At 38.8% G+C, this 27,159-nt stretch overlaps 2 protein-coding genes across 6 annotated transcripts in view; both read right to left on the reverse strand.

The window, feature by feature from the left end:
- The window catches only part of mapkbp1 (mitogen-activated protein kinase binding protein 1), a 38,830-nt gene extending 18,146 nt beyond the window's left edge, over positions 1 to 20,684 (reverse strand). For both annotated transcript variants that reach the window (XM_023352906.1, XM_014473712.2), the window contains exons 1-3: positions 20,261 to 20,684; positions 6,380 to 6,471; positions 331 to 393 (exon numbers count right to left, since the gene is read on the reverse strand). In XM_023352906.1, the coding sequence (XP_023208674.1) occupies positions 331 to 393; positions 6,380 to 6,471; positions 20,261 to 20,377 (272 nt within the window). In that variant the 5' untranslated portion in view covers positions 20,378 to 20,684. The remainder of the gene's footprint in view (positions 1 to 330; positions 394 to 6,379; positions 6,472 to 20,260) is intronic.
- A 1,953-nt stretch (positions 20,685 to 22,637) lies between these two features.
- Positions 22,638 to 27,159, reverse strand: part of LOC102227721 — a 38,830-nt gene continuing 34,308 nt past the window's right edge. For all 4 annotated transcript variants that reach the window (XM_023353225.1, XM_023353226.1, XM_023353227.1 and 1 more), the window contains 2 exons: positions 25,054 to 25,353; positions 22,638 to 24,213 (listed from right to left, as the gene is read on the reverse strand). In XM_023353225.1, the coding sequence (XP_023208993.1) occupies positions 23,582 to 24,213; positions 25,054 to 25,353 (932 nt within the window). In that variant the 3' untranslated portion in view covers positions 22,638 to 23,581. The remainder of the gene's footprint in view (positions 24,214 to 25,053; positions 25,354 to 27,159) is intronic.

Genomic DNA, 27,159 nt, shown 5'->3' on the forward strand with positions numbered 1-27,159 from the left:
TAAGTTAGAAGGAGTTTCTCTGGATAAACTCATAGGAGGAGAAGTTTCAGATTCACCTGCTTCACACAAACATTTCTGAGAACGTCAAAATGCTAAATTTACTAAAGGAAATAAATAAAATTGGATCATCATTTTGTAGGAAAAAACAGAAAAGTTCCATTACAAGCACAAATAAATAAGGTAATTAATGCTGTAAATGAGTGGATGTAAACTTTTCTCTTGAACTGTACACAGAAAGGTGACTTCCTCTAGGATAAGCTGTTCATAGTACTGTAGACATTTGGATGTGTTAGCTTGGGCTGCAGAGGTAGAGGTCAGGGGTCATTTTACCTGGAACTGTTCAAGATGTGCTGCTCTTTGTTCTTGCGAGGATTCAGCAGGATGATGACACACCTGGAGAAACACAGGATCACAAAGGCTGAGCGAGACAAACAGAAAGGAGGCGTGTGAGAGAGAAAAATGAAAACAAGCTGGCAGGCAAAGGAAGCAGCAGAACAAACAGTACAACACAAGGCAGCAGGTTAAAAAAACCTCCTTATTTTAATCGATTTTTCTCCAGCACTAACTGTGGCTGCTCATTAGGATTTTTAATTTAAGGCTAAGGAGACAGATTATGGCTTCATTAAGAGAAACGGCTACTGTGAAATATACTGCTCAAAAAAATAAAGGGAACACTTTAAGTGTGAAACACCTGTTTAAGTGTTCCCTTTATTTTTTTGAGCAGTGTATTTCCTGGGAGTGTTCATGGAGAAGTTTAAAGAGGGTCAGAGAGAGGGGCTTTAGGGATGAGTACATGTTAGAGAGGAACAGAGATCCTTTATGATGTAGCAGACAGGTCTGTGGGGTGGCACCCAATAAAAAAAATTATTTTCAAAAATTGCCATAAGATAAAGTCATTGTGGGACAGTGTGGATTAGAGTAAACAAATGAAGATTAGGTTTTCTACACTAGCAAACTAATGATTTACAAAATCCAATCACTGCACTGGTTAGTAATAATTCAAATCAAGTTTAGACTACACGCATGTCACTGTGTTTCCATTCACCATGACATTGTGCAATTAGGAATTATGAAAATACATTTGCTTAATGGAAACATGTCAATTTTGGAAAGACTTGTTTTAAGAAAAAAAAATGTGCAAGGATGGTTTTTTGGTTGTAGTGATATTAGTGTATTTTGCAGAACTGCAATGGAAAAACGTTTTTTGCATCATACGAATCACAGGATCAACATCTTCATCTGGCGGAAAAGACGAAGAAGACAACAGGAAGTGGTAAGAGGATCAAGGAGCAGCTTGACTTTGGATTGTCGCGTAAACAAACACTTGTGATTATGATTGTTTCTTATTTAATGGAAATACCACAATTGAGAAATTGTGTCTTTGACTTTCATGGAATTTTGACAAAGCTTTGTGCACGTTTGTTATGAAAATGAAGCTAATAATTTCTCCTCCCCCTTAGTTTTTATGCTGCTGCTAATAGGCATCACTTATCTTTTGTTAAAAGGGAATCCTTCTTAAGGACTATGAAGAAGAATCCTTCCTAGTGCTAGTGCTAGTGCTAGTGCTAGTGATCCAGTGCTAATGCGAGGAGCAAGCACTAGCACTGTTGCCTAGTGCTTGATCCTGACAATAGATTGCTTTGGAGGTGAAGACTGGATGTAACCCATTGACTTGCAAACAATTACATTTGTGGGTGTTTAGGACTACACAGTTACCAACAGAACTTCTGGCCCCTGTGAATTTTGGGAAGATACTTCCGTAGATTTGGCTTCTTTTAAATTGATACCTTCAAATCCAATTAGATTATCTGTGGAGCTTGTAGGTCACGTCCTTTCAGACTTTCCCACAAGGCCCTAATGTAAAAAGATTGACAGAGAAAATGAGGGATAACTCTTTGTGGAATGTATGAAAAGTTTCCAGCTGTTTTGACATATGGATGAAAACAGACTTTCTGAAGTCATAATGTTATGCCTGATGAATAAGCTTGACTTTGCATTGTTATTTCCATTTCATCGCTCAACCACAACTCTCTAGACACACACTGAGCTTAATTATGACCTGGTGTTGGGAATCGGGGCTGGGCTTCACTTCCTTTCCCTTCCAAAGCTAGTAAAGAGTTTTCTAAGCAGCCTTGGCTCCTGGCTGAACACGTCTGAATCAAGTTAGAGTGAATTAAATCTGCTGCAGCTTATGCTCCAATGCCCATAGGCTCAATGTTGTGGTGCAAAAAGTTACACAAACCATTTTTCCAACAAGTACTATGCTGGCAAGATTCACTGCTCCTTATGGGGCTCAGGCTTTGGGCCCCATAAGGAAAATTGCTGTTTTTAGATTAGATTTAGGACTAAGGTGTGAACTTAGTTGAAGTTGTCTTGGGTTAATCATATAATGGTTACGATTAGGACAATAAAATATAAAATGAATAAAAAATGAGTGGAAGTCAATGCAAAGTCCTTGTGAAAATAGAAAGACCTATTTCTATTCTCACCTTGGAAAGCCTTGTGGCCTTCCAAGGTGAGAAATGGTAAAACACACACACACAGAAACCTTGTGAGAGTCGGCGAGCTGTGTGAAGCTAAGTTATGCTGAGTCTGACTGGAGGTGTGAAAGCTGCAACATCAGCAGCATTATATTCACCTTTCTTTCACACTGTTTCTAAAAACCAACATTCCTTACTGCAATTATCCTCTACAGCTTCATGTACTCTGGAGACGGTGGGCTTCACCGCCAGGCGTCTTTATAGTGCTTTGTGTAAGACTGGTGCTTGTTTTTAACACAGTTGAATGGTTTTTTGTTTTTATTTCAATTCAAACTTGGTACTAAGTGTAAAACGGCGTGTTGTGTGTGTTTGTGAAGATCTTGAGGTGTTATTGGGGTGAGACTGGAGAAGCAACTCATTGTGGGGGAGAAGTGAGGGAAATAGAAGGGTGAAAGGGTTTTGGTTTGTTTTCTGGAAAAGGCTTAAGAAAAGCTTCCACCTTTTTGGCCAAAGGTTCATCAAAAGTTTTATTCATTTTTATTATTATTATTGTGAGCTATGCTGGGACAAACAAAATTTCCCCTTTTGGGATCAATAAAGTATTATCTATCTAACTTTTCTAAAAACTAAGGGCTCCAGCTGGAGAAAATGTTTAGTTTGGTCAAATCAGACTCAGTTTATATGTCTACTTAACATGTAGGTTTTAAAAATAATCAATATTTTGATAGTATCAACAGTATAAACCAATATTCTTTAGATACTCATCTCACTAAATGGATACAAATTGAGCCCACCTTAAAGCATTAATCATAAACATTAGTCCTGCTAACACTAACGTGTTACACTAACACTGTATTTAGCAGAAGCTCAGGCTAAATCGCTAACTTCAATTCAGATTGTATCTGCCCTTGAAAGACTGTAGCCCTCAACTACTAATTTGATTTTGACAGTGTAATGTACATATTCTATAATCCTGTTGATATTGTATTTATGTTTATATCTTGTTCTCTATATGTTCATATTTTTATTTTATTGGGGAAATAAAGGAGAAGACATGAAACTGCGGTGTAAACAGCCTTCACCCACTTCAAAATAAAAACATGAATATAAATGTCAAACTTAATGATAAACAGTCAAAAACCAAAACTTCAACACAGACGTTGAAGTTTATTCAAATGAAAATTTACTAAATTAATTCATGGGAAGCTAAGTGCGCTAAACGTTTTCAAAGTTAGCAAAAGTGCTAAATGAAAAATAGAAGCTCTCTTCAACCTAAATTCTGAGCGAATGAAGTTCTCAGGAAGGAGAGCTTATTCCCCTATACAAATTTGCCCTGAATTTTATCACTGTGTATACCAAAAGATATTAAAGTAAAAGACATAAAAGGGAAATAAAGGTGAAAGCTAAACTACTGCTTTGTGGATGTAAATGTGTAGACTGCTTTGGGTCTGAGTAAGTTAGGACTGCAGCTCAGGTCAAACTTTCTGTGTTCTAACAGAAAGTCTGTAAGTCTGTTTGCTGACGGACTGAAAAAGGTTCCAGCTGAGAGTCCTGAAAACAGTTTGTGTGTCGGCTGTATGAAACCATGCAGAGCTGGAGTATTAAAGGACTTCATCACGTGAAGAAGAAGATCCAGTCAGCATTTCCTTTGCCTGACTGTGAACTGGACGGTCCTGCAGCACATCTGCAATGCAGCAGAGGGTTGGGGCTGAAGGAGGAGGGGTCTCTGCTCTATCGGCTCCTTCTGTTACTCTTGTATGCTACCGGACCCATGGTTCAACACAGTTGCAGCTGATTTAGTCTTTGCTGTTATTTGTTATCACATCCCTTTTTTGGATGAGTAAAAAAAACAACAAATCTAAAACCAGTTTGATGTGTTTTATAGACAGATTGCTAAAGCTGATCTCTCTAACTGCAGCCTAATTGCACACAGCCCTGGATGTAGACAGTAGTGACATAATACAATCAGACACAGACTGTGCAGCATGTCTGCAGAATCAAACCGATGAGGAAAGGTCCAGCCTCATTAAATCCTTCTGCTCTGCTTAAAACATAACATTTACAGTGTTGCATGAATGTCTCTTTATTTTTCCCCAGAATGACCTAGATTCACCCCCTCTTTCTCCCCACACAGTTCCACTAACCCACTCTCTAGTCTTTACTTCAGCATCTCTCAGTATGCTGAAGTCTTTGCTGTCGAGCTGATGTGGAACCTGAACACATACCGACCAATCATAATCTCCATAGCCTCCCATACCTGCAGCTGATTGGAGAACTCGATTTTGCAGTGTTGAGGTAAAGCAGTTAACACGGCTGATCCGTGGACACTGGCATTCTTCTAAAACACAACAATGGTTCTTTTCCAGGTTTTAAATGCGTGCCAAATGAATGTACGCTGCACCTAAGGCTTATTTATAGTTGCAACGAATTAATACAGGGGCTGCACAGTGGTGCAGTTGGTAGAACTGTTGCCTTGCAGCAAGAAGGTCCTGGCCCAGGATCTTTCTGCATGGAGTTTGCATGTTCTCCCTGTGCATACGTGGGTTCTCCGGCTTCCTCCCACAGCCCAAAAACATGACTGTCAGGTAAATTGGTCTCTCTAAATTCTCCCTCGGTGTGAGTGTGTGTGTGCATGGTTGTTTGTCCTGTGTGTTTCTGTGTTGCCCTGCAACAGACTGGCGACCTGTCCAGGCTGACCCCGCCTCTCGCCTGGCACGTTAGCTGGAGAAAGACACCGGCAACTCCTGACCCCACTAGGGACAAGGGTGTTAGACAATGGATGCATGGATAAATTAATACATGATTTAACTTCTACTACATAAAATGCAAATCAGAATTTTTTTGCTCGAAGATATTTTTTATTGATTTCACAGAAAATATCTTGTGACAAGTGGTGGGCACACATCTGCTAATCAGTTACTCTGTTAAAGCGCTAAGAGAGGAGCTCATTTTTTGTTTAGCCCTTTAGCCAACTTTGAGAACATGTAGCGCACTTAGCTTACCGTAATTAAATTTTTCCTGATAAATTCTAAACCACTAATTTACTTGGCTGTTTTTAAACTTTCAGTTGAATAAAATTTGACCCATGAGTAGAGGTTTTGATTATCGACAGCTAAGAATTCTTCAAGTGGATGTTTATATGTATGCTCTTATTTTGAAGGGGGTTAAGACTGTTTACGCAGCAGTTCCGTTTCCTCTCACCACATTTTCTTTGCCCTATAACTTCATTTTGAACAAGAAACACCCAGGAACAAAATAAAACACAGACAGTAGAGAAGAAGATACAAACATAAACACAATACCTAACAACATTATTGAGCATATAAATTATGATGTAAAGTATTGTGAAAATGTAGCTTTCTGAAATAGCGTGTTGTTGTACTGTTTTAGAATTAGTGGAGTTATTGTTTGTAATTCTATACTGGATTCCATACTGGATTTCTGTGTTTGGAATTCCACACCAGTATTTTATGATACAGAGAATTCTTGTAGTTGTGATTTTATTTGAACAGATACATGGAGCATCATACTGGATTTCTAGATATTAGTGAGGCAGAGTGTCAACTCTGTTACTCTTAGTGCTAAGAAGAAAAAAAGTCACACTTAAAATTGATTCAGAAAGTATAAAAAAAATCTTACAATTTTACATATAGTTATTAAAAAGAAATCAGTAATGAGATAAAACTTTTATCGGCAGGTCAGAGATCGGCCCAGTGCATCTGTATCATAAAACTATTTTAAAAATGTGAAAATAATGTCCATTCCCAATCTTTTTAATATGGTTTGGTTTATTTCAACATCTTAATATTCTTTTCCGCTGCTACATCACATCCCAGCAACTTTTACCATCATCACACAGGCCCCGCCCACATCCCATCCACACACTATGACTTACTCACCCAGCAGGATACGCCAGCAGTCCGGTACGCGGGTCACAGGCCAGCGCTCGGTTTCCTGGAGATGTGATCCCAAGAACCTTCTCCAACGTCACCTGCAGTGCAAAGGTCAGATGTTATTTTTGATACAGCTTCATAAGATATTTATTCTCCAGTTAGTCTCAACAACAACTCCAACAGAGATGGACTGAGACTCCAGCCAGCACTTCTCCCGGTCAGTAAAAGTGCCAAACTCAGGTTTGTCTCATCTCTTTAGATTGAGACTGATCCTCTGGTATGTCTCCTCTGAGAGATGAGACATACTTTCTCATCTCTCCCTAATCCTCCAAATAACAGTCACCAACTTTGCACTAGAGATAAAAACTACAATTCCCAAAATACTTTGGAATAGGAAAAACAAGAATTTGTACAAATTTAGAGGTATTACACACTTCTTCACAGCCATCATTACATCAGTCTTTGAGAAAAGGTTTGATCCTCCCTCTCTTCTATTCTGGATTTCTGTGGTAGAGGATCACATTGCTGTACAAACAATGTTCACCAGCAGACGCCACAGGTTATACATTTCGTTTAAAGCAGAACCTATAGACACAGGATGGTGACCTCTGACCCACTAATCAATTCACAAAGCAACTGGCAGCGCTGAGACAAGTCAGAGAAAAATGGGAGACAGTGGAATATGTTATTCTAGTATGAGTTAAAATGATTCATATTATCATTGATTTTGTTGTTTTTCTGTTTTTCGATACAATTGACTGTGTTTGAAACATTTTGTTTGAATAAAGGGAATCACACCTGACAGGTTTTAATTTGTTCATGTTGATGAGAATGCTAAGGAGTACCACAGGGTTCAGTGTTTGAGCTACTTCCTTTCACTTTATATATGCTTCAAGGCTAAAATACTTGAGAATCAAATTTGGACACATTTCCATGGTTATGTTGGGGATCCTTGGCTATATTTTCCATGCAGTTTGACAAATCTAAACAGAATTACCAGAAACTTTTGCATTTTGTTATTATGGCGCCCTAAAACATCTGAATTCAGGCGATCCACAATGCTGCTGAGTTTGTTTCAAGCAAAAGAGAAGAAATCATGTGTCTGTATTTTACTGTAATCCATGTGGTATTAACAGTACTTTTGCCATTTCAATATTAGATGACTTATATTGCAATGAAAATATATCCCCCATATACACACGTATAGGTCAGAAAAAGGACACACAATTGTCATTTTGTTGCTAATCATAATGAAGTTTATACACTAATCACTTTTAATTGTACCTCTTTAGATTTGTGTACAGCTGTTTAATAAAGATTTTGACATATTACTCAAAATGTCTGTTTATTTGTATCTCTAGTGCATTTGAGCAGCACAGTCTAGCTGTGGTTGGCGCTCCTGCCATCTTAGGTTTGGATCTTGTGTAATCTCTCTGTTTGAAGAGTTTGCATAATCTCTTGGTGCAGAGGTACAAAGTAGGTGTTCTTCAGATTACATCAGTTTCACTTCACAGTGCAAATACATGTACATTTGTGTATGGAAGCATGGGTGGAGGAACAGACGGACGGAAGAAGGGCCATATGGATGGATGGCTCCCTGTCTGACTGTGGATGAAGTCATCCTGTGAGCTGATCTACCCTAGTTAATACCAGTCTGAAAATCATAAATCCAGATCTTTAGAGCTCCAAGTACAGATGCAACAGTTCCCTTACGCAACAAACTGCTTTCCATTTTGTCTCTGAGACAAACTAGCCTTCACTTAAAAGAGACTGTAAGCCCATCTGCTGAGGGAGTACAGTAACTGACTTTAATCAAACAAACACTTACTTCATGCTCCATGTTCCTTTTAAGTGTCCTGATGTGATCTGACCAAAACGTTAGGAAGATGCTCAGCTCATCAGTCATTCAAACTGTTTATCGGCCTGAACTTAAAGCTGTTTGTTGTGAAGCTCAGTGCTAAGCTAGGCAACTTCACTTCTGCTAGACAGCAGAAAACTTAAGCTCTGACTCAGTCTGTCCTCCTCTCACATGACTCTCCTCCTTCTTCACCAAACTCTATTTATATTTTTACCCATTCTGCTCTGACTTCAGTGTGAGAAGAGAGCCCCATCAGACTGAAAAAGGCCATCTGTTTGATTCAGCAGCTGGCACTTACTCTGTTTAACATGTCCATAGTGGCTATTGATGGTGACCAGGCCATTTAAATCAAAAACAGAAATCACATAGTTCTTTTTAAATATAAAGTCACAGTGTCCAACAAGTGAGTAAACTACTGGACATAATAAAGGGAGTACAGCTTCTACCCGGCCTGTTTGGGTCTAATGACCTCCAAACTGAAAGGAAGTACAGTATATACATCAGATTAATTGATAAATAGGCTGATTGTCAAAACTATAAGATTGTTGGCAATACTTTGATGTACGGAAATGTATTAGCCAGTTATGTTCAGTCTCCTGGCAGAGTTTTCTTTCTCCATGGATTCTGTATCCTAGATAGAATAACCAAGACACTGAAACACACGAATCATCAATTTGTTCAACCAATCATATTCAGAATTTAAGCTAGTGGGTATGTTCTTAATAGCTGCAGGGCACACTCATTGACCCATTACTGTGACTTGTAATGTAGCAAGTCACAGTGAGCGAGCTACAAGGACATGAAAACGCCAACAAGTGCAGATTTGGTTGATGATCAGAGTGAGTTTGATAGTGCCTGACCAGTGACTGACTGCTTTGAAACTCAAAAAAATGTGCTGAGGCACACAGTGAGCAGAGGTCACCAACGTTCTGCAGTCAGTATCTTCAGATCTTGAAAGTTCATGTGACCTTCAGATTAGCTGAAGAACTGCACAAAAAGAGCTTCAGGTAATAAGTGTCCATAGCCAACAGCAAATGCTCTCACACAAACGGCACAACGTCTTGGTGAGCTCCAAGTGTAATGAAATAATGACTGCTTAGGAGGCTCCAATCTGCTCTCATAACATTCAAGGTGCCGTATGTAACTTTTATTAACAAAATGTTTTTTATATTTTAAAACTGTCCTCATGTCATGACAGTATGAGACCTAATCTGTGAAAAGATCAACCTCCTCCACCTTCTCCCTGAGCTACTATTGGCGTCTGAACCAATAGACGCCAATTGGTCTATTGGCGTCTATTGGCCACAAACAACCAATCAAAGCCAGGAGGTGGGTCTTAGCGCTGTCAGTCAACCTCATGTCCTCACTGCCTATTTGGCAGTGAGGACATGACAGACAAGCAACTTACCTTTCCAGGAAAGGCATTTATCCGTCGTCATTGATAGACATATTAACTAACCTTGCATTCATGACAGGCTTTGCTAGCTCTAACAGAGAGCACGGGGGACAAAGAGGATGGGCAGCGCCACCGGGAGGGCTGATTGACAGCGTTAAGACCCTCCTCCTGGTTCTGATTGGTTGTTTCTAGTTAGTACTCGGAGCATGGGAGAAAGTAGAGGAGCTAAAAAAAATTTCACATATTAACTGTCTCATACCATACTGTCACACAACATTATGACAGTTGTAAAAAATTATTTTAATTAAAAGTGACATACTGCAGCTTTAGTCTAAATGGACATATATGCCTTCTCTTAAGTTTTACACCAGCACTCCAGTCAGGCTCACCAGTGTAGATGACAGACCTCCTGCAGGTAAGTTTGGGACAGCAGACTGGAGTCTCTATCAGCTGAACAGCTGCTTTCTATGCTAGCTAGATATTTGGCAGGCTGCATGTGGTTGGTGTAGGCTCCTTTTCTATTGGTTCTACTCTGATATCTGGTAAGGTTGTGTGGCTCCTGTGTGTGAGGGGAAAGATAGTCTGATGAGTTTTTGTGAGCTGTATCCATTTCTTTGAATGCTTTGACCCAGTTTAACATTTGGTTTATAGATACTTGTATTTTACATGTACACCCTTTAGAAACAAATGAAGAAGGTTACAGGCTGTCAACAATTTGTTAAGCATGCACTGGAACTAATAGCTGCATTAGTCAGTCATTTGCTTAGATAACAGAAACTGGAAGTGGTGAGTTTGGGTGTAACTCTGTTGAGTCTGAATAGAAATGTCAGCAGACTGTGTGGCTGTGTTGTCAATTTACCACAGATAAATAAATGAGCAAGTGCAAAACATAGTATTTTTGTAATTTAACAGTGATGCCTTGGGTGGAGCACAACAAGGCTGTTTTAGCCCCAGGGACCTATGTTGTCTTTGCCCACATCTTGAGGTCAGAGGCAGGGGTGACAGTTAGTGGGAGCTCAGGTTAAGAGGATATGCAAAGACCCAGAATGGCCTTATGGTTTGAATAAATACACACAACAAAAGATATCAAGGTTCACAAAAAAAATATTTCTGTTATGAGCATGTTTAAATTCAGATGTACTGACATGCAGTAACAACAGATCACAAGGCAGATGGTAGCACCCCTAGTGAGGTTTTTTTTTGTGCCACCTTCTGTTGGTCTGTGACATACAATCCAAGTGAAACACATCAAGATTTTGGGTTGTAGTGTTACAAAATTTACAGTGGGACTCAATAAAAAATTTTAAATCGAGTTAATTGCTGTGTCTGAAACTAATTGATCACAATTAATCAAAAGCTATGGACCAACTAAGCAAGATTTAGAAATCTAAAACCAACTTTGTTGCTAGATTATTGAATAAATAGACATATTTAAACCCCTCATCATTCATGGAACTTCTTTAGAAATATTGACTGTGGACGCTGACATTAGCGTTGGGGACGTCTGTGCTGCTGCAACATGTTTAGCATTGAAATGCCAGTTTAGGCTTGATTAGCTTCACTGATAAGCTAACTACTTTTAGCACAACCTGAACATAACAGTCTTTTCCAGAGTCCCATCAGATCGTATTTTTGAAGCAAAAATTAGCCTAATTAGAGTGGAACAAGAGAAGCAGCTCCATCATCCATTGTAGTTGTTTGTAGATGCCAATTGTGCATCAGACTTGTGGGTGTACCAGAAACATATGAATACAAAGGTTCCAACTGAAACTTTCTGAGCAAAAAGACAAAGACAATCAATTGCATTAAAAATCTTTGTGTTAAATTAATCGAAATTTATGTGTTAAAGTCCCGGTTCTACACAAAATATTTTAAAATATATCTGAAATATATTTTTAGAACAAAACTTCAGGGTGAATAAGAAAGACTCTTCTCAATACTGTGAGGAACACAGCACAGTAGTTTTAGAGGTGCTTCCTAATCTTTTCTGTTGACGCTTCACATCTTTATCCACACTGAACCCAGACTAATGGAAAAAAGTGGAGCTAATTCCACTAAGTTTTCCTGAAGTATTTTGAATACCGCGAAAACAACAGCAGGGATTCCTCTTTTGTACGGCTGAATCACATGATAACCCACCACTGGTAAAAATCTGTGATTGGAGGCTTTGAAAATGCTGCTTACTGTTTCCGCGTTGTTTATGGGATGTCATGCATTGGTTCATAAACAGCTGAACAAGTTTTTCAAGAAAATGTTTCCACATGTTGGATATAAATGGAAGAATAAGCAAACTAAGAACTATTGAATCACTCAGCTGCTAGTGTGAGCCAATGTTGTAGCTGATATAAGCTCAATGTGGTGATGGACAAATATTTTTTGCTCAGTGTTTTCCTTGGAATAACGTGCCTGACGCTTATGTCAACGTGACAAATGTCAACATGCTGGAACGCTTTAAGGCACGCTGTTGGGACATGCATGACTAACCTCTAATCTGTTTAACACAGGAGAGATAATGTAAACCACGCCGTTCCACATTCAGAATGCACACAACCTGCTGCTGGCGTGAAACTGACCTTAGCAGGGCAAATGTCAGAGTTCAAGGCAGGACCCATCAGGAAAAGCTGTTCCTGCCACAGTGCAGGTTTGCAGACAAACGTCTGAACAAAACAAATGATTTCTGGAATACATGTCCTTTGCACAAATGAGAACAAAGTTAGGAGATGTCTGGCCATACCACCCAACACAATGTTTAGAGAAACCAACTACAGCACAGTGTTAGATGGGTGATGATGTGGGCTTGCTGCAGGAAATGTGATGGATTCTGAGTGGTTTCTACATATTTACACTTTTCTTTATTGTTCCTGCAAAACTCAGCAGCAGAAACGTTTGGCATATTTTCAACAAAACAAATAGAAACCACTTTTTAATGTTCTTATTATTTAGCCAAGTGTTGGAAGGAAGAGTTATGGACTATTAAGGCTTCATGATTTTAGTTATTTCTGCCAAGCAAGTTAAAGTGTATTGTGCAAAAATGGATTATAGACAAAAGCATTCAATGTGCCAATCCAAAAATGTTAGGGAGGGAAAAATCTAAACTTTCAAATGACTCAAACCAAACTCATGTCAAAATGACAAAGACAGCACCAGAACTTTAGCAAAACCCCAACAGAGGAGCTTCTCCCCCAGGTGTTTTACTGGAAGCTCCTCCTACAAGACAAACAACCACTATTCATTTAAAAACCACCGCAAGATGACAGACAATGTGTTGAGGTCAGAACATCTGCCTACTACTATAGCTGTCATTAAATTATGATATTATTAAATCACTTAGTCATGTATGCTTTTTTTTTTTAAATGTAGCAGCGAACACAAACACCCCCAGGAAGTGCTTTAAAAATGAAACATCCCATAATCCTGTTTGACTATTGTCCTGCTCTGGTTTGAAAGACTGGAAAAATACCTGTAGATTATGAGAAACTGTAAACTACACCTGGTGTCCGTCCATAATAAAATCATATTATTATGGAATTTACTTAGTGCATCTTAGTTGCATCTTAAGCGCGCAAAGAAGCATTATCAGTGATCCTCCCAGCTAAACTCTGGGACAGTGGTTTACATTCCTGATGATATTTGCATTATTTCCACTGTTATTCATTGTAAATAACATTTCTGCTGATATTTTCACATCTCTCTTGCACGGTTTTATTTTCACATGTTGTAAATAGTCAGTTGTTTTTCATGCACAAATACACATGCACAATTTTATTGTACTCTATATTTGATAACCACACTGTATTTTATGTTGCAATTTTTCCTTTGCTGTACGGTATGTTTCTTAGTTTTGTTTTTTATAACTTTTTACACTTTTATCTTCGTGTGAACCTCATGCCTCGATTGTCTGTTACTTTACTGCTGTTACACTTTAAATTTTTCCCACTGTGGAACAATAAAAGATATTTCTACAAAAAGCTGTTCTTCCGTTATCACAGCTAAGTAATTCAGGATTATTGCTGTAAGGTAAAACCTAAACAAACACACATAATCCTATCAGATGGCTTTGGTGCAACAAAATAAAGGAATCTGCATAATCATGTATTTGTTCATACAGAGGGCATGGATTAACTCATGAATATGAAAGAAATCCCAAGCAATTTTCCCCAAAGAATTTCAATTTAAAAAACCAGTAGTGAGACCTTTAAAAAAGTCTTGAATAAATGAATGGCTGCATGTTGTAAACAAGAAAGGACAGAAATAACATAAAGACCACTGTGTGTTTGTGGTCAATATGAACATTTCATATACTAACTCTGTACTTTGGTTTAGTTTTGGGAAATAAATAATAATATTATGTCATATTGAGTGGTTCCTCTGGGGTTCTATGTACACAGTGTGGAAATCTGGAAAGAACTGGCCCGTTGTTTTTTTTTTATCATGTCCTGATTTATAAGCCTTTTAAATACTAGAGAGTATACTCTACAGGCCTAGTTTATAGCACAATGTAAGGTGCTCTGTCTAAACAATACCGTAGCCATGTGTTAGCTGTCTCTGTTGGAAAGAGTCTTTGTTTTAGAGACAAGTCACATGCTGATTCCTTTTCTTGTCTGGATTACATTTTTGGGTCAAAGAAAGCTCTGAAAGATCTTTTCTTTTCAAAAATGCGCCGATTGTCCAAAGACCGGACGTAGTGGAAGAAACGGCCCACATGCTTGTTGGTGTGTCAGCCAAATGCAGACACACCAATCCTCTTTCTTTCTATATATACACACCACACAGTAAGTAATCAGTCTTCAGATGGGTACTGTCATGGTAACACAGGCTGCTGTTGTGTCTTTGCCACACAATGTAAGTTAATACTGCTAGGAAGCTAGCAGCATATATAATTAACTGACAAAAAAAAAATTTGATTGCCTTTTACAACAACGTCTAGATCGTTTGAAGATGATGCATAATGAATAATAATAGCCTTGCAAAAAATTTCACTCAATATGCACATTTTAAATATATAATTGAATGACAATAGAGTCTATGTCTATAATTTTACTTGGTTAGAGGTTAACTACCCCCCATATGTTGCATACAGTAGACCTCCTCATATTTGTGGTTCGGTGGTTCAGTATTTGTTCCAAGCTATATGTAGAAAATGTAACTATTGCCGTATTTTTTCAATAGATCATATCTAAAATATTTGAGAGAGAATGGAGCCTGGAGAGCTGAAATATTTAGACGCAATGCTACTCAACACGCTATTGGCTGGCATGTTCAAAGCTGCCAATCCAGCCTTTACGCCATTTATTTTCCTTGCAGCTGATTGGCTGTACCCCGGATAGCGGACATGTGGAATATTGCAGATGTTAGCTTCTGTGGTAGTGCTAAGACTGTCTCCAGTGTGTGTTTTCATGCATATTGCAGTGTGTTTGGTGTTTGAATTATTAAAATAGGTAGATATTAAACGGATTTTAAAGGGGTTTCAAGTACTCTTGTGATAATGTTTGTAACCAAAAGACTTGACTTGAAGTTTCATTCATACTGTACATTAGATTTATTTGTACTTAAGAGAATCATAAGACAAAAAAAAAACAACAACACTAATGTTACTCACAAGGGACATTGCTAAAAGGTCACATTTGCTCCAATACTAACCAGGCATGTATGAAATTCTCCTGGTATGATAATCCTGAGTGAAAATATCACAGTTTCACTGCGTTTACATGACAATTAATAATATAAATTAGATTCACATCAACTAACTGATTTGTCTTAATAGAAAACCAACAATCATTCCTCCTGCTGAATGAATGTGTTACTACAGTTATAATGTTCTTATGTATTGTTCTGTATTTTGAAAATGTTGCTGAGTTTAGAGGTAAAGAAAAGAGATCCCTGTAGCTCTGGTGTTCACAAATGAGACATTTGAAAGTAAATTTAAAAGAATCATTTGATAAGTTTGATCAATGAACAGTTTAACTCTATTACTTGTTTCTATCTGATATAAATACAGCAGCCACTAGAAGGAAATGTGTGTGAAAAGATGGCTGTCTCAGGAGGAAGCTGTTATATGAGGAAATGAATCCTGTAAAAAAAAAAAAAAAAGTTGTTTTGTTCCCATTTTCCAGTGTCGTTCATAGGGAAACAACATTATCACTCTAATGATCTAAAGACGTCATTTCTGATCAAATCTCCATGCAAAGAATGAAAAGCAGGTAACACATCTTTGAACCTCCTTCAAAGATGTGTTTGAATGTGATTCTCTTTGTTTACCAGTCAGATCTGCTCAACAGACGCATCACAAATGAACATTCCTACTTTCCTCTGTCCTTCAATGAGTTGAAAAGTTTTATTTATTAGGGAGTTTTCAAGGTTTGCAGATTTTTTTTAAGTGTATTTTGTTGGGGGGGGGGGTTTAGCCATCAGAGCTAATTGGTATTAGCTCTGATGGCAAGTCCAGACATCTACTAAATCAGAGATCAGATATTGGCCACAAAATCTCTGATCAGTACATTTCTAGTGAATGACTGTGATACAGAAATGGGAAAAACATTAGAATGAATAAAACATTACTACCTCTACCAGGGAATTGCTTACATGCTTTTTTTAAGTCCTAGTTTCTTTTTTAAAATGGGAGAATAGGTATTAATAATTTACAGGTAAATACAAGAGATTATAGTCAGGTAGTGGTTAATTTTTGAAATAAAAGGTTTCTATAAATCAATTTTCTAGTCTCCAGGAAGAAACTCACAAACTGACCCAAAGCAAACTTCAACAAAAAAAACAGAAATCGGTATGAGCCGGTAAAAGCCTGATCGGTGCATCGCAGCAAACCTGCCGTGTACCCCACACTGATTCTATGTTAGCAATTTGTCTGATCTAATGGTTAAGACAAGGAGGGAAAAGGTAAAGGAAATACTTGAGGATAAGTGGAAAGAAGAAGAAGTGTTGCACTAAATATGGATGTGAAGTTTGACTCCATCATGATGTGAAATCACAGAGTTCAGATGAGGATCTACCCTCTCTAGTCCACTGCTGTTTGCAGTTTGTAATGCTAGCTGTGCTAACTGTGCTACTAACTGTTATCAGATACTAAACACTTCATGATCAGTTGTTTTCTAATGTGTCAAAAAAATAAAATTGGGCTTTACAGTAAAAGTTATTATTTATCACCGTATTAAGACAAAAGAAATGACCTCTTTAATCTGATTCTGTAAGTTCTTTAATTGTATTACCCTAGATTTATCTCCTCTGATTTCTGAAAGAGCCCCATTTTATAGCTTTGCTTTAACTTCAAGTAAACAACCAGAGGCGCATTTCACTTTTCAACAGTTTGTATTGTAACAGTACATTTTTAATGCAGGATTTCGCCACACATTTAGTATAAAGAACAAAAAAATACAATGTTTCTGCATAGTGAACATCCAGGTCACCCATTTTCACACGGGGTCATAAGGTCAGACGCAGATGGCCAAACTATTTCCAAATAAGCAGAGGAGCCACAAAGATCAGAATTTGCTGGTTACATTAGTTCTACACTCCTGACAACTGATAGAGTGTGAGGGCCATGGTGAGTCAAATAAAAAATATTTTGTGGCCACAGAGGAGGACATATACAGAAAAAAATAAACCTTAAAGTTTCATATTAATTCCACAAAAGCACATTATCTGGTGTTTGTTGTACAAGTTGTACATTCTGCAAGAAAAAACAGATAATTTTTCATTGTTAAGTCAGAAATTTGTAAGAAGAAGTCTAAGATCCCCTCAGGGAGTTGAAGATGCCCAGTTGAAGTGGTGAGTTCAGGTACAATCCGGCTATCCAAACATTTCCCAGGAGCAGACTCCATGGAGCCATGTTGTATTCCAGATCCCGTTCGATGAGTTCATGACGAGTCTGACCCCAGGACATGTTCTGAGTCAGGAAGTACAACTTGCACTTTGGAAAATATCCAGATGTGCATCTCATAAATGTATTACTTAAACCTCAGAGGACCTCTGGCATTTTGGTAGAAAAAGTCTGAGTTTTTTTTTGTTTTTTCATCCAAATTTCTGACTTTAGAATGTCAGAGAATATTTTACTTTTAATATTTAAACTATATGCACTCAATAAAAAAAATTATATATATATATATATATATATATATATATATATATATATATATATATATATATATATATATATATATATATATATATATATATATATATATATATATATACTTATATATATACTGTATATATTTTTTTTTCTTGCAAATTTTTGGCTTTTCAACATGCAAAAATATCCAATTTGTTTCTTGTAAATATGTGAAATTAATCTAAAAATATTTAAATTTCCCCCTTGTTAATCTAGAGGGGTTTTTTAGTTGGAAATGCACTCCTCCATGTTCATGTTCTTTATTTCCTTTGAACTACAATGGCCCTAATACTTCGTTGTAGCTGACAGTTTCAGATGTCTGAAGTATTTCGTCCACTCCCACAAACGAAGCTTCCTGCTGAGAGGAGATCATCCTGAACCAGAATCTGACTCTGATCATCTCTGAGCCATGATGGATGGCAACGCGGCCGCAGAGGATGAAAACAACCGCTGATCAGGACAACAATCATCCACAGAACCTAAACGGATTTAGTCTCCTCATAGTTCTGTGTAGTTATTAATTTGACTGATTTCCACGTGTGTCGCTCATAAACGCTGCAATCAGTTGTAGGTACAGTTGACAAACAGACCATTAAACACTTACAGTGGCCTAAATAGATCAGGAGATGCCCTTCTCTCTTTATGACATAAACGTTGCAGATGAAAATGTTTTAATCACATTTAAACCTCCAAGTCCCCTGCATGGAATGCTGAAGCTGGTTTGTTGCAGGATCTGTGTTTAACTACTGATTCTGGCTGAAAGCTGAACTATTGCAGCACATCTGATCACAGCAGTTTAACAAATTTTCAGCAGGGATGAGCACTCAAATGTTTCCAGAAGGCAGGAACGTTCACGACAAACGGCTTCTTCGATTAAAAAAAATGCCACACATAGTCAGAAGGATCACTTCCTGAAGACTGCTGTCTACCCACATGGAAGCTAAATTCTCACCACAGCTATGTGTGACCAGATGTTTGTCCCCACAACACCAGTAAAACAGGTCTGGTGAGCCTCAGAGGAGCGCAAAGCGCAGCTGAAGCTTGATAGAGTGGTTAATGGAATAATGAGAGGGAACAAGGCCCATTTTGATTAATAAGCCGAGTCGTGGATAGCAAAGCACTCGTCTTCTTATGCTTAAATATAACAATCCATGACCTGATTCTGAAAAGCAAAAGATTAAAAAATATTTTGCAGCGATGCACCGATCAATTGGCCAGAGTTTGAAACCGGCCAATATTTCCTCAATCATTTCTGATCACTAGCCGGGTTAGTGGCAATCTGTCAAGTAATTAAGAGTATCTCAAAACTCATGTTTTCAGGATATAAACATTATAATTATATTACACCATTCTATAACAGTATACTAAACTACCAGCAGCATGAGCATTAGCGTTGTTTCCATTCATTGCTCTGTTTGACATTTTGAAAATAAATTTGATTACTGGAAAAACGTTAATTTAAAAAACTAACTCTCTTTTTGATCAAACGTTTTGGTGCAGGGATGAGGTGTGGGCGGGGAGGGGGAGCATCAGCCATATCGAAATAAGATTATTTTACAAGATTGAAATGGAAAAAATTTTTCCACATCACATGAGTCACATAATCAATAACCGGATGTTACTACTGACGCAAACCAGGAAGAAAAAGATGACAGGAAGTATTTGGAGGATGATGGCATGGTGTGTTTTTAATGACACTTATCGCTGAATAAGCTTATTCATGTGTGATTTAAATTGCCTTCCTCATATAATGGAAACACTGCAATTGTGAAATTATGCTTTTTCGACATTAGCAGAATATAGAGAAAGTTTTGAACACATTTGTAATGGAAAGGCATTTTTTCTGATGAATAAAAATGAAATAAATGGCTCATATGCTTGGCTACAGTTCCTTCATTTTTAATTGATTCCAAAGCTACTAACTTAATCAAGGTTTCTGGAGCAGTTTTCTATTTTTATGTGTCTTTATAAAACAAATACAACCACTTTAAATCTGAATCTGCTGTTTAAATCACCGGGATAATTGGAAATCCGTTTCAGCAAAGAAAAACCTTACTGAGGCCTCTCTAATGCTTGGTCCAGAAAAGTTCAAACCAAAGACTTTCTTAGAGAGAGAATGTATTGAGAATGTGTTTTGGTAGTGAATAACTGAGCCTGTGGAACAATGGGACAGAGGAAACATGTTGCTTTTAGAGTGAAACATTCCTGAAAGCGTTGGAATGTCACTTTAAGGTCCACAGTCCCAAATGACAGTTGGATAATCTGTTAACACTGTGTAATACCACAGTTATTAATAAAGAAAAGATACGAAGACTGGAGGAGCAGCAGCATGTCGAGGAGCCGTCACAGTAACCGGGTCAGCAGACACACACCGTTATACAGTCTGCGTGTGTGTGTGTGTGTGTGTGTGTGTGTGTGTGTGTGTGCGTGTGTGTGTGTGTGTGTGTGCGTGTGTGTGTGTGTGTGTGTGTGTGTGTGTGTGTGTAGGGTCTGCGGTGGAGATGTACGCACCTTGCCGCTTAGGTCGTTTTTGTGCCGCGCGGTGCCGCTCCGTCTCAACTTGATGGACGGGGAGCGCAGCAGGTTCTTGATGCGCGTGCGGATCGTTCCGCTTCCCTCCGCGGACATCTCGACGTTAGCTGCCGGCTAGTTGAGTCTGTCAGCGCCGGGCAGCTCTCACGTAGCTCACGGTCAAGCGTAAATCGCCCTATGCTCTGCACCAGCGTCCGCTGGTGTGGTCATCTTGTCTAGAGTCCGAGGTGGGCCAGAGCCTTTCAGAGAGCCTGGGCCTGGTTCGGTTGAAGTTCATTCGGTCCGAATGCGCTCACCATATTAGCCTGCTTGTCTCTTGCTGCAGTAAAAGGTAAATCCAGTCAGACTGGAGCGAGACGACTCACTCTCCGACAGCGTTAAGTTCGCATGCGGCACGTGCAACCTGCTTCCGGTAGTGCTTTTCACGATAAGATGACCAACGTACGCTCTGGAGGTCAAACGGTTTACAGTTAGATTTTTGTTTTGGTTTAAATTGTTTGTTTTGTTTTTTTCAAAAGGAAAACAAAACAAAACAACAACAAAAACCACCGAACTACATATTCTGGCTGAACTTTGTTAACAATCAATAAGACTTTATTGTATTTTGATGAATCAGTTTTGTTAGTTTTGTTACATCTCAATGTTGCTTTTGACACAGTCGATCACAACAGTCATATTCAGTAAATTAGTATATAAGTACAAATTAAAAGTGCCTTTTGAAAATAGCAACTTTTCGTTAAGCCCACATTTCTGTTTTTGAAAATAATCTATTTATTGGGCTGATGTTAAATTCTAATTTTAAATGTGATGTGTTTTTATTAATTATAAGTGGAACATCAAAAATAGTTCACAGTAATAAAGGCTTTCAAGCATCAATCTCTGTGTAATTAATGTTTAATGTTTTTCTCTTAGTGATAAAGTATTTAAAATAAATTAGGCTTTTCAATAATTTTCTAATTTATTGAATGGGTACGTATTCTCTTAGAAATATTTGAACATGTTGTAGGGAGGAAGCATGAGGCTGGTTTGTTAGGACAAAGTGGAATATTAGGATTCCAGTTTGTTTATTTGAATGATAAATCTTCTTCACACTCCAGGGTTACTTATGGAGTGCCACAAGGTTCTGTTCTTGGCCCAATTCTCTTTACCATATATAACAATTAGTGAAATGATCAGAGTGTTGAAATCTGATGATACTCAAGTTTATTTATTGATAAATATAATTTCCTTTTGTCTTCTTCGTGGTTTCCATCAGTAGTAACATCTGGTTGTTGATCACATCACAAATGTGATGCCAAGAAAAGTTTTTCCATTGCAACTTTGCAAAATACAATAATTTTGTAAACCACCTCATCAAAGTGCAAAAACATTTAATCAAAAAATGTTTTTCTCTAAATTTGTTTCCATTAAGCAAATGCATTTTTCTGAATTCAACCTGGGCAATTACAGTATATGGTCAATGGAAACACAGCTAATGACATTTTGGCTGTAAGCTAATTAAGCTCTTTTTTAATAAATTCATCTGAATCTGATGATTTTGTACAATAATCTAAGGATGGTAGAAGGTGGGGCAGCATCACGCAGCAGAGACGGAGCAACTGGTCAGTTAATTGGAAGATGACAAGAGTTTAATACAGGAGAAAAGCTGTTGGAATCTGCAGAAGACTGTTGTAGAGGTTTACCTTCCAGCATGACAACCACCCTAAACATCCACATAAATGAAAGCCTATTAATGTGATAAGAATGGCCTAGTCTAAGTCCAGAGACATACCCAAAGACTTCAAACCAGAATTTCTCAGTGGAGCTGAACAGATGGATGCAAAACGCTCAGCATGATAACTTAAGCAGGGTTTGTGCAGGTTTCATAAAACTCCAATTTCAGATCTTTTAAGACCTTTTTTAACCAAATGGAACTTCTATAGAACCTAAAACCTATAAATCACAAATAAATTGTATGGGTTGGCAACAGCAGTGAGTCAATGGCTAAGAAACTTCATCTAGTCAACTGGTGATAAATTTACACTTATCCATGATAGACATGAAAAAGCTAGATATATTAGCAACTACTTAGCAGTAATTGTAACCACGATATGAAGATATCTGTGCATGACTCAAACCTTTGCCTGACACATGAGAACAAACAAAAAAAAAAGGCTAATATAAAAGATTAAATTGTCCAGCCAAATTACATTAAAAAACAATTTACATTAAAAAAATGAAATTAAGACATCTTAAGGCCTTTATGTTAGATACACAAATTTAAGATGTTTTAAGGATGTGCAGACACCCTGCTAAATGTTACTCCATCCAAGCATCGTCCCATTTTCATTCTGCAGATCAAAGCCAAAAACACAAGTTTACTTAAAAAAAACTTTATTAATATTAAAGTGTTAAAGAAGTAACATCACCTACTTCAAAAGTTTTTAACACAAATAAAAATAAATTCCAAACTTAAGCGACAGGAGGCAAAACTCTTAAACAACAATTTGCACTTATTTGAACTTCCAAACAAAGAAACCGAACCTGAACCATTTCACTCCGGAGATGTTTGCCGGAATCATTCCATGCGGTTTCAGGAGAAGGCTCAACATGAAGAGTGGGTCAGTGTGAAGGAAGTGAATACTGCATGTCAACAAACCTCTGACTGAAAGTAGGAGTAGAAACTTTAGCAGCAAACAATATTTAAGAGAAAGTGGATTTTTTATTATTTTACACCAAACTTCACAGAGTCAAATTTAGAAAAAAAAAAAAAAAAAAAGAAGATATTCTTCGAGGGACATAAACTTATATTCTCTCAGATATGATAACTGTGGAGTGGAAGTTGGTAATAACTTGGTTTGAGTTTTTTTTTTCTTATAAATGAAAGTCTGTAGTCTGATGACTGTGAACCAGTCCAGGTTTCTGCTGTCTGATTTTGAAGCATCCATCTTTTTCCATCAACACCTTTCATTCTGCTAACGAAGGCTGCGCCTGGTTATGCTGAGACTTTCTTGGGTGGCAGCATCTGCAAGACGAAAGCTTGTTGAATAGTTCCGTGTGGATTTCGGTGTCCATCAATTTTGATGAAAACCAAAATGTGTGGAGATCAGCGGATCGGCTCCTCTCTCCAGGCAGCTGACGTCATCTCAGTCCACAAAGTCTAAAGCAGAAAAGTTTCAGCTTTATCGCAGAACTCGACGGTTGTGAGAGCTCAAGCAGAAAAATCAGAGCCGTGTTGAATAAATCTGTCTGATTCGGCTTCGGGAGCAGAAAGAAAACCCGTTCCTAGTCATTCCTGGTCGTTGCCCAGGTGACGTGAAGTCAGCTGGGGGAGTTTCCCCTCAGCCCCAGAGGAACCAGCCTCGGCATGGGCCTCCAGGCCACGCCCCCGGCCTCAGCCCCTCCCACTGTTGCTCCGTTATTACTGCCTAGTCCCGCCTCTTTGGCTCCTCCCACCTTCATGTGCAGCAGAGGGGGCGGGGCCAGCACACCTTCGTTAGCGTTCCCTAAAATTGGCCCTGGGTGCTCAGAGGCACGCTTCTGTTCCTCGGATCTGCCCACCACCGGCGGATCAATCACGGCTGTTGTAGCCGTGGCAACAGTCTGCTGGTTAAGAAAAACTATTTCGTTAAGGAGGGAAGACAGGCTCTCGTTGTCCGAGTCCTGTCGGGCCGTCTGTCCAGAAGGATCAGACTGTCCGACGTCTAAGGGAAGGTAAGCAAAACCAGGGGGTGGGACCGGAGCATGAGGGGGCGGAGCTGCACCCTTAGGGGGCAGGGCCAGAGCCTGAGGAGGCGGGGCCAGCCCCGGCAGGGGGACTCCCATCTGGCTGGGTTCAGCAGACAGCAGCAGAAACGCAGGCGGAGCTGCAGCCAGCAGCGGCTGAAGCTCCTGGGTTCGGTGCGGTGTACTTCCTGGAGGAGCGGCAAACAGCACTTTGTCCATGGATGGTGCTGTGGAGAAACACAGCAATCAGCAGCAGGAAACTAGAGGTTTTACGGTAGACTAAAATAACAGTTTAGTTCCATTTTGGAAAGTTACAGTGAAAACAACATTTTTTTTAGAAAAATTTAAGTGAAATGCTCTAAATTGGCAAGAACTGACTGGAGATTTGGTTTGATGCGTTTCAAGGCTAATTACCCAGCTTCATTCTGATTGGCTTAGACATCCTGTCATTTTTCACATTTCTTGCTCAGCATGTACAGTAGCTGAAATGCGCTCTTTTTTTGTTCATGTTAAAAGTCTTTGTACATTTTTGGTGTGTTGTTATTCCCATTTACCTCTCCCCCTTTTTTACATTGGAGTTATGCACACTACATTCCACCTCATTTCTATAAGCTATGCATCATTTTCCTTCTACATCAACAATGTATGGCATGTGTAACCTCTAAAGTCTCAATGAAGCTTGTACCAAATAATAATGATGATATATCAAATATCCTACAACTACTTCCTGCCGTCTTTGTCATTCCCACCAGTAGTAACATCTGGCTGTTGATCACATGACTCGTGTGATGGGGAAAAAAAATGTTCCCATTGCAGTTTTGCAAAATACATCTATGTCGATACGGCAGAAAAACCACCTCATCCTGACGCTGAAGCTTTTGTACAAAATCGGTGAATTTTTTCCAATTAGATTTTCATATCATTGGCGTGTTTCCATCAAGGAGATATATTTTCGTCATTTCAAATTTCGCTATTTTACCATTAATGGAAACGGAGCTACATTCATCCGTCTTCCTGACCCAGTTAAGCGGTTTTATCTACGTGTTATGTTGGCGGTGCCGCCTTACCCTTCTCAGCTGACGTTTTCTGAGGCACCTCTCGGTTCTTGCTGCGAGACAGAATGTTTGGAACGGTCTTTATCCGTTTCGTGTCTGGAGGAGCCGGCGCGCCCGCAGACACGTGAAGGACGGGCTGACGGAGAGGCTGCAGCTGGACGGCAGTGGGGGGGGCCTTCAGGGGGCCAACGTCTCCTGTAGGGACGGCTACACAGAGGACGCCCTCCGCTTTGACGTCATTGGCTGTGTGTTGCCTCCCCTCCTTCTCAGGCTGCTTTTGATTGGTCAGCAGGTGCTGCAGCGTCTCTCTCCCTGCAGCCACAAACACAAGAGATTCAAGGAAACCGCCAAACATGTGATATGTCACATTTATCTGACATGTCATAATAAAGAACATATTTCCAAGCAATTTATGGAGGTTTTTGCTCCTAACATCTAAAATGTTCTGCCTTTAAGAAGGTTTACAAAGTAAATGTGTGGAAATGAAACACATTTACACACGCAGTCAAAACAGCTTCTCCACAAAGGATTTTTCTAATCTGCCTTCTTTTTGTAATTTGCAGGACTAAACGTCCTCTGAACCACATCATCCAGTGAGAGAGCTTACATTAGCAAATACCACACTGATGGCATGACAGACAGGCTGATCCATAAATATTTACACTTCTTCTCCTCCACAGTTTACCCATCCAGAGTTTAAAAGTATCTAGCCATGAGTCGTGGCCGGCAGGCAGCTTCTGGTTCTGTTCTTTACTGGTTTTATAAAAGAACCAGTTTGGTTTTCCAGAACCGTCTCACAGGATCACAGTGAACCGAGACAGTTTGATGACAGAAATCTGATTAAGGACTCCAGCGACCCTGCACACCAAGGCTCTAGTGTGTTTTTACTAATTTGATTAAGCAGATCAAAAACCAAAATCGAGTCAGAAACTTCAAACATTTTGATTGGTGGCCACCAGCTCCTGATGAGAGCGGCTCTTACGCCAAGACCCGGTTCAGAGCTGGATTCAGTTGACCCGGCCCAGAGGTTGCAGCAATGGGAAAAGAAAGAGCTGTTGCAAACAATCATGAGCAGAAAGTAAAACAGTTTAACACTGAAACTATCTTGGTGAAGAAAAACAAAAACAAAAGAAATCCTTGACTGGCCCAACTCCCAGGTTCTGTAAATGTCACTCGCTCACAGATTCGCAGAAACTCCTTAAACATTCACAGCTTTTCATTGGACATAAATTACATGTGGTGCCTTATTATTGATATAAATGCTGTTTATATCAAACATTACTTAAGAAATTTGACTTTGTAATTTGATGTCTTGAAATTGGTCCTTTGTCTTTTTAAGAAGCTCCTCCTTTTTCCGACACTTCTCCTTCAGCATGACATCATAACGCGATTCCATTATGTCGCTTACGATCATTGTTAGGAACTTTGCTCTGAGAAGTAGGTCGCATTATGAGCTCAGCTGATGCACAGTTCCCAAAGGTGTTTGCTAATTAATGCTGGCTAGTCTGGAGACTGCAGCTCAGAGGAGGAGCTTTGTGCCTACGTCATGCTTAATTATTTATTTTACATCATATTTAGAATTCTTAATTGGACTTTCTGAACCTTTTGAAAGTTTATTTTACATGTTTGACCAAAGTAATCAACCTGTTGTTTTAGTCGGTTTCAGTTTCTTTACTATTTATTTTCCATTAGCTGTTCTACTCCTAATTGTACTCATAAATAACAAATGAAAGTTGTTTTTCCACGTTTGACCAAGCTAGTGAAGCTGTTGGTGTATTTCAGTGTGATGTACTGGTGCAGAGTTAGCACATTAATCAGTAATTCAGTACATTTATGTCTGTGTTTAAAAAAGACAAATGTTTTAAGTCAATTCAGCTGTTCCTCTGTATCGGTACTGGAAGTGAAAAAAGTATATCAGTGGATTCCTAATTAAAATGCAACTGTACAATCAAGCATGTTTGGTGGTCAGGCACTGAGTCTAACTGACTGGAGAGCAGAAAAGTAGTTTGATTTCCCACTTTGGGGGTACAGTGAATTCAGCATGATGCTGAAGTTGTGCAGAGATAAAACTCAATCATTGGTTGTGATTTCCTTGATTCTAATTCATTCTAAAAGGCT

The sequence above is a fragment of the Xiphophorus maculatus genome, chromosome 19, assembly GCF_002775205.1.
Source record: "Xiphophorus maculatus strain JP 163 A chromosome 19, X_maculatus-5.0-male, whole genome shotgun sequence".
Taxonomy (NCBI): domain Eukaryota; kingdom Metazoa; phylum Chordata; class Actinopteri; order Cyprinodontiformes; family Poeciliidae; genus Xiphophorus; species Xiphophorus maculatus.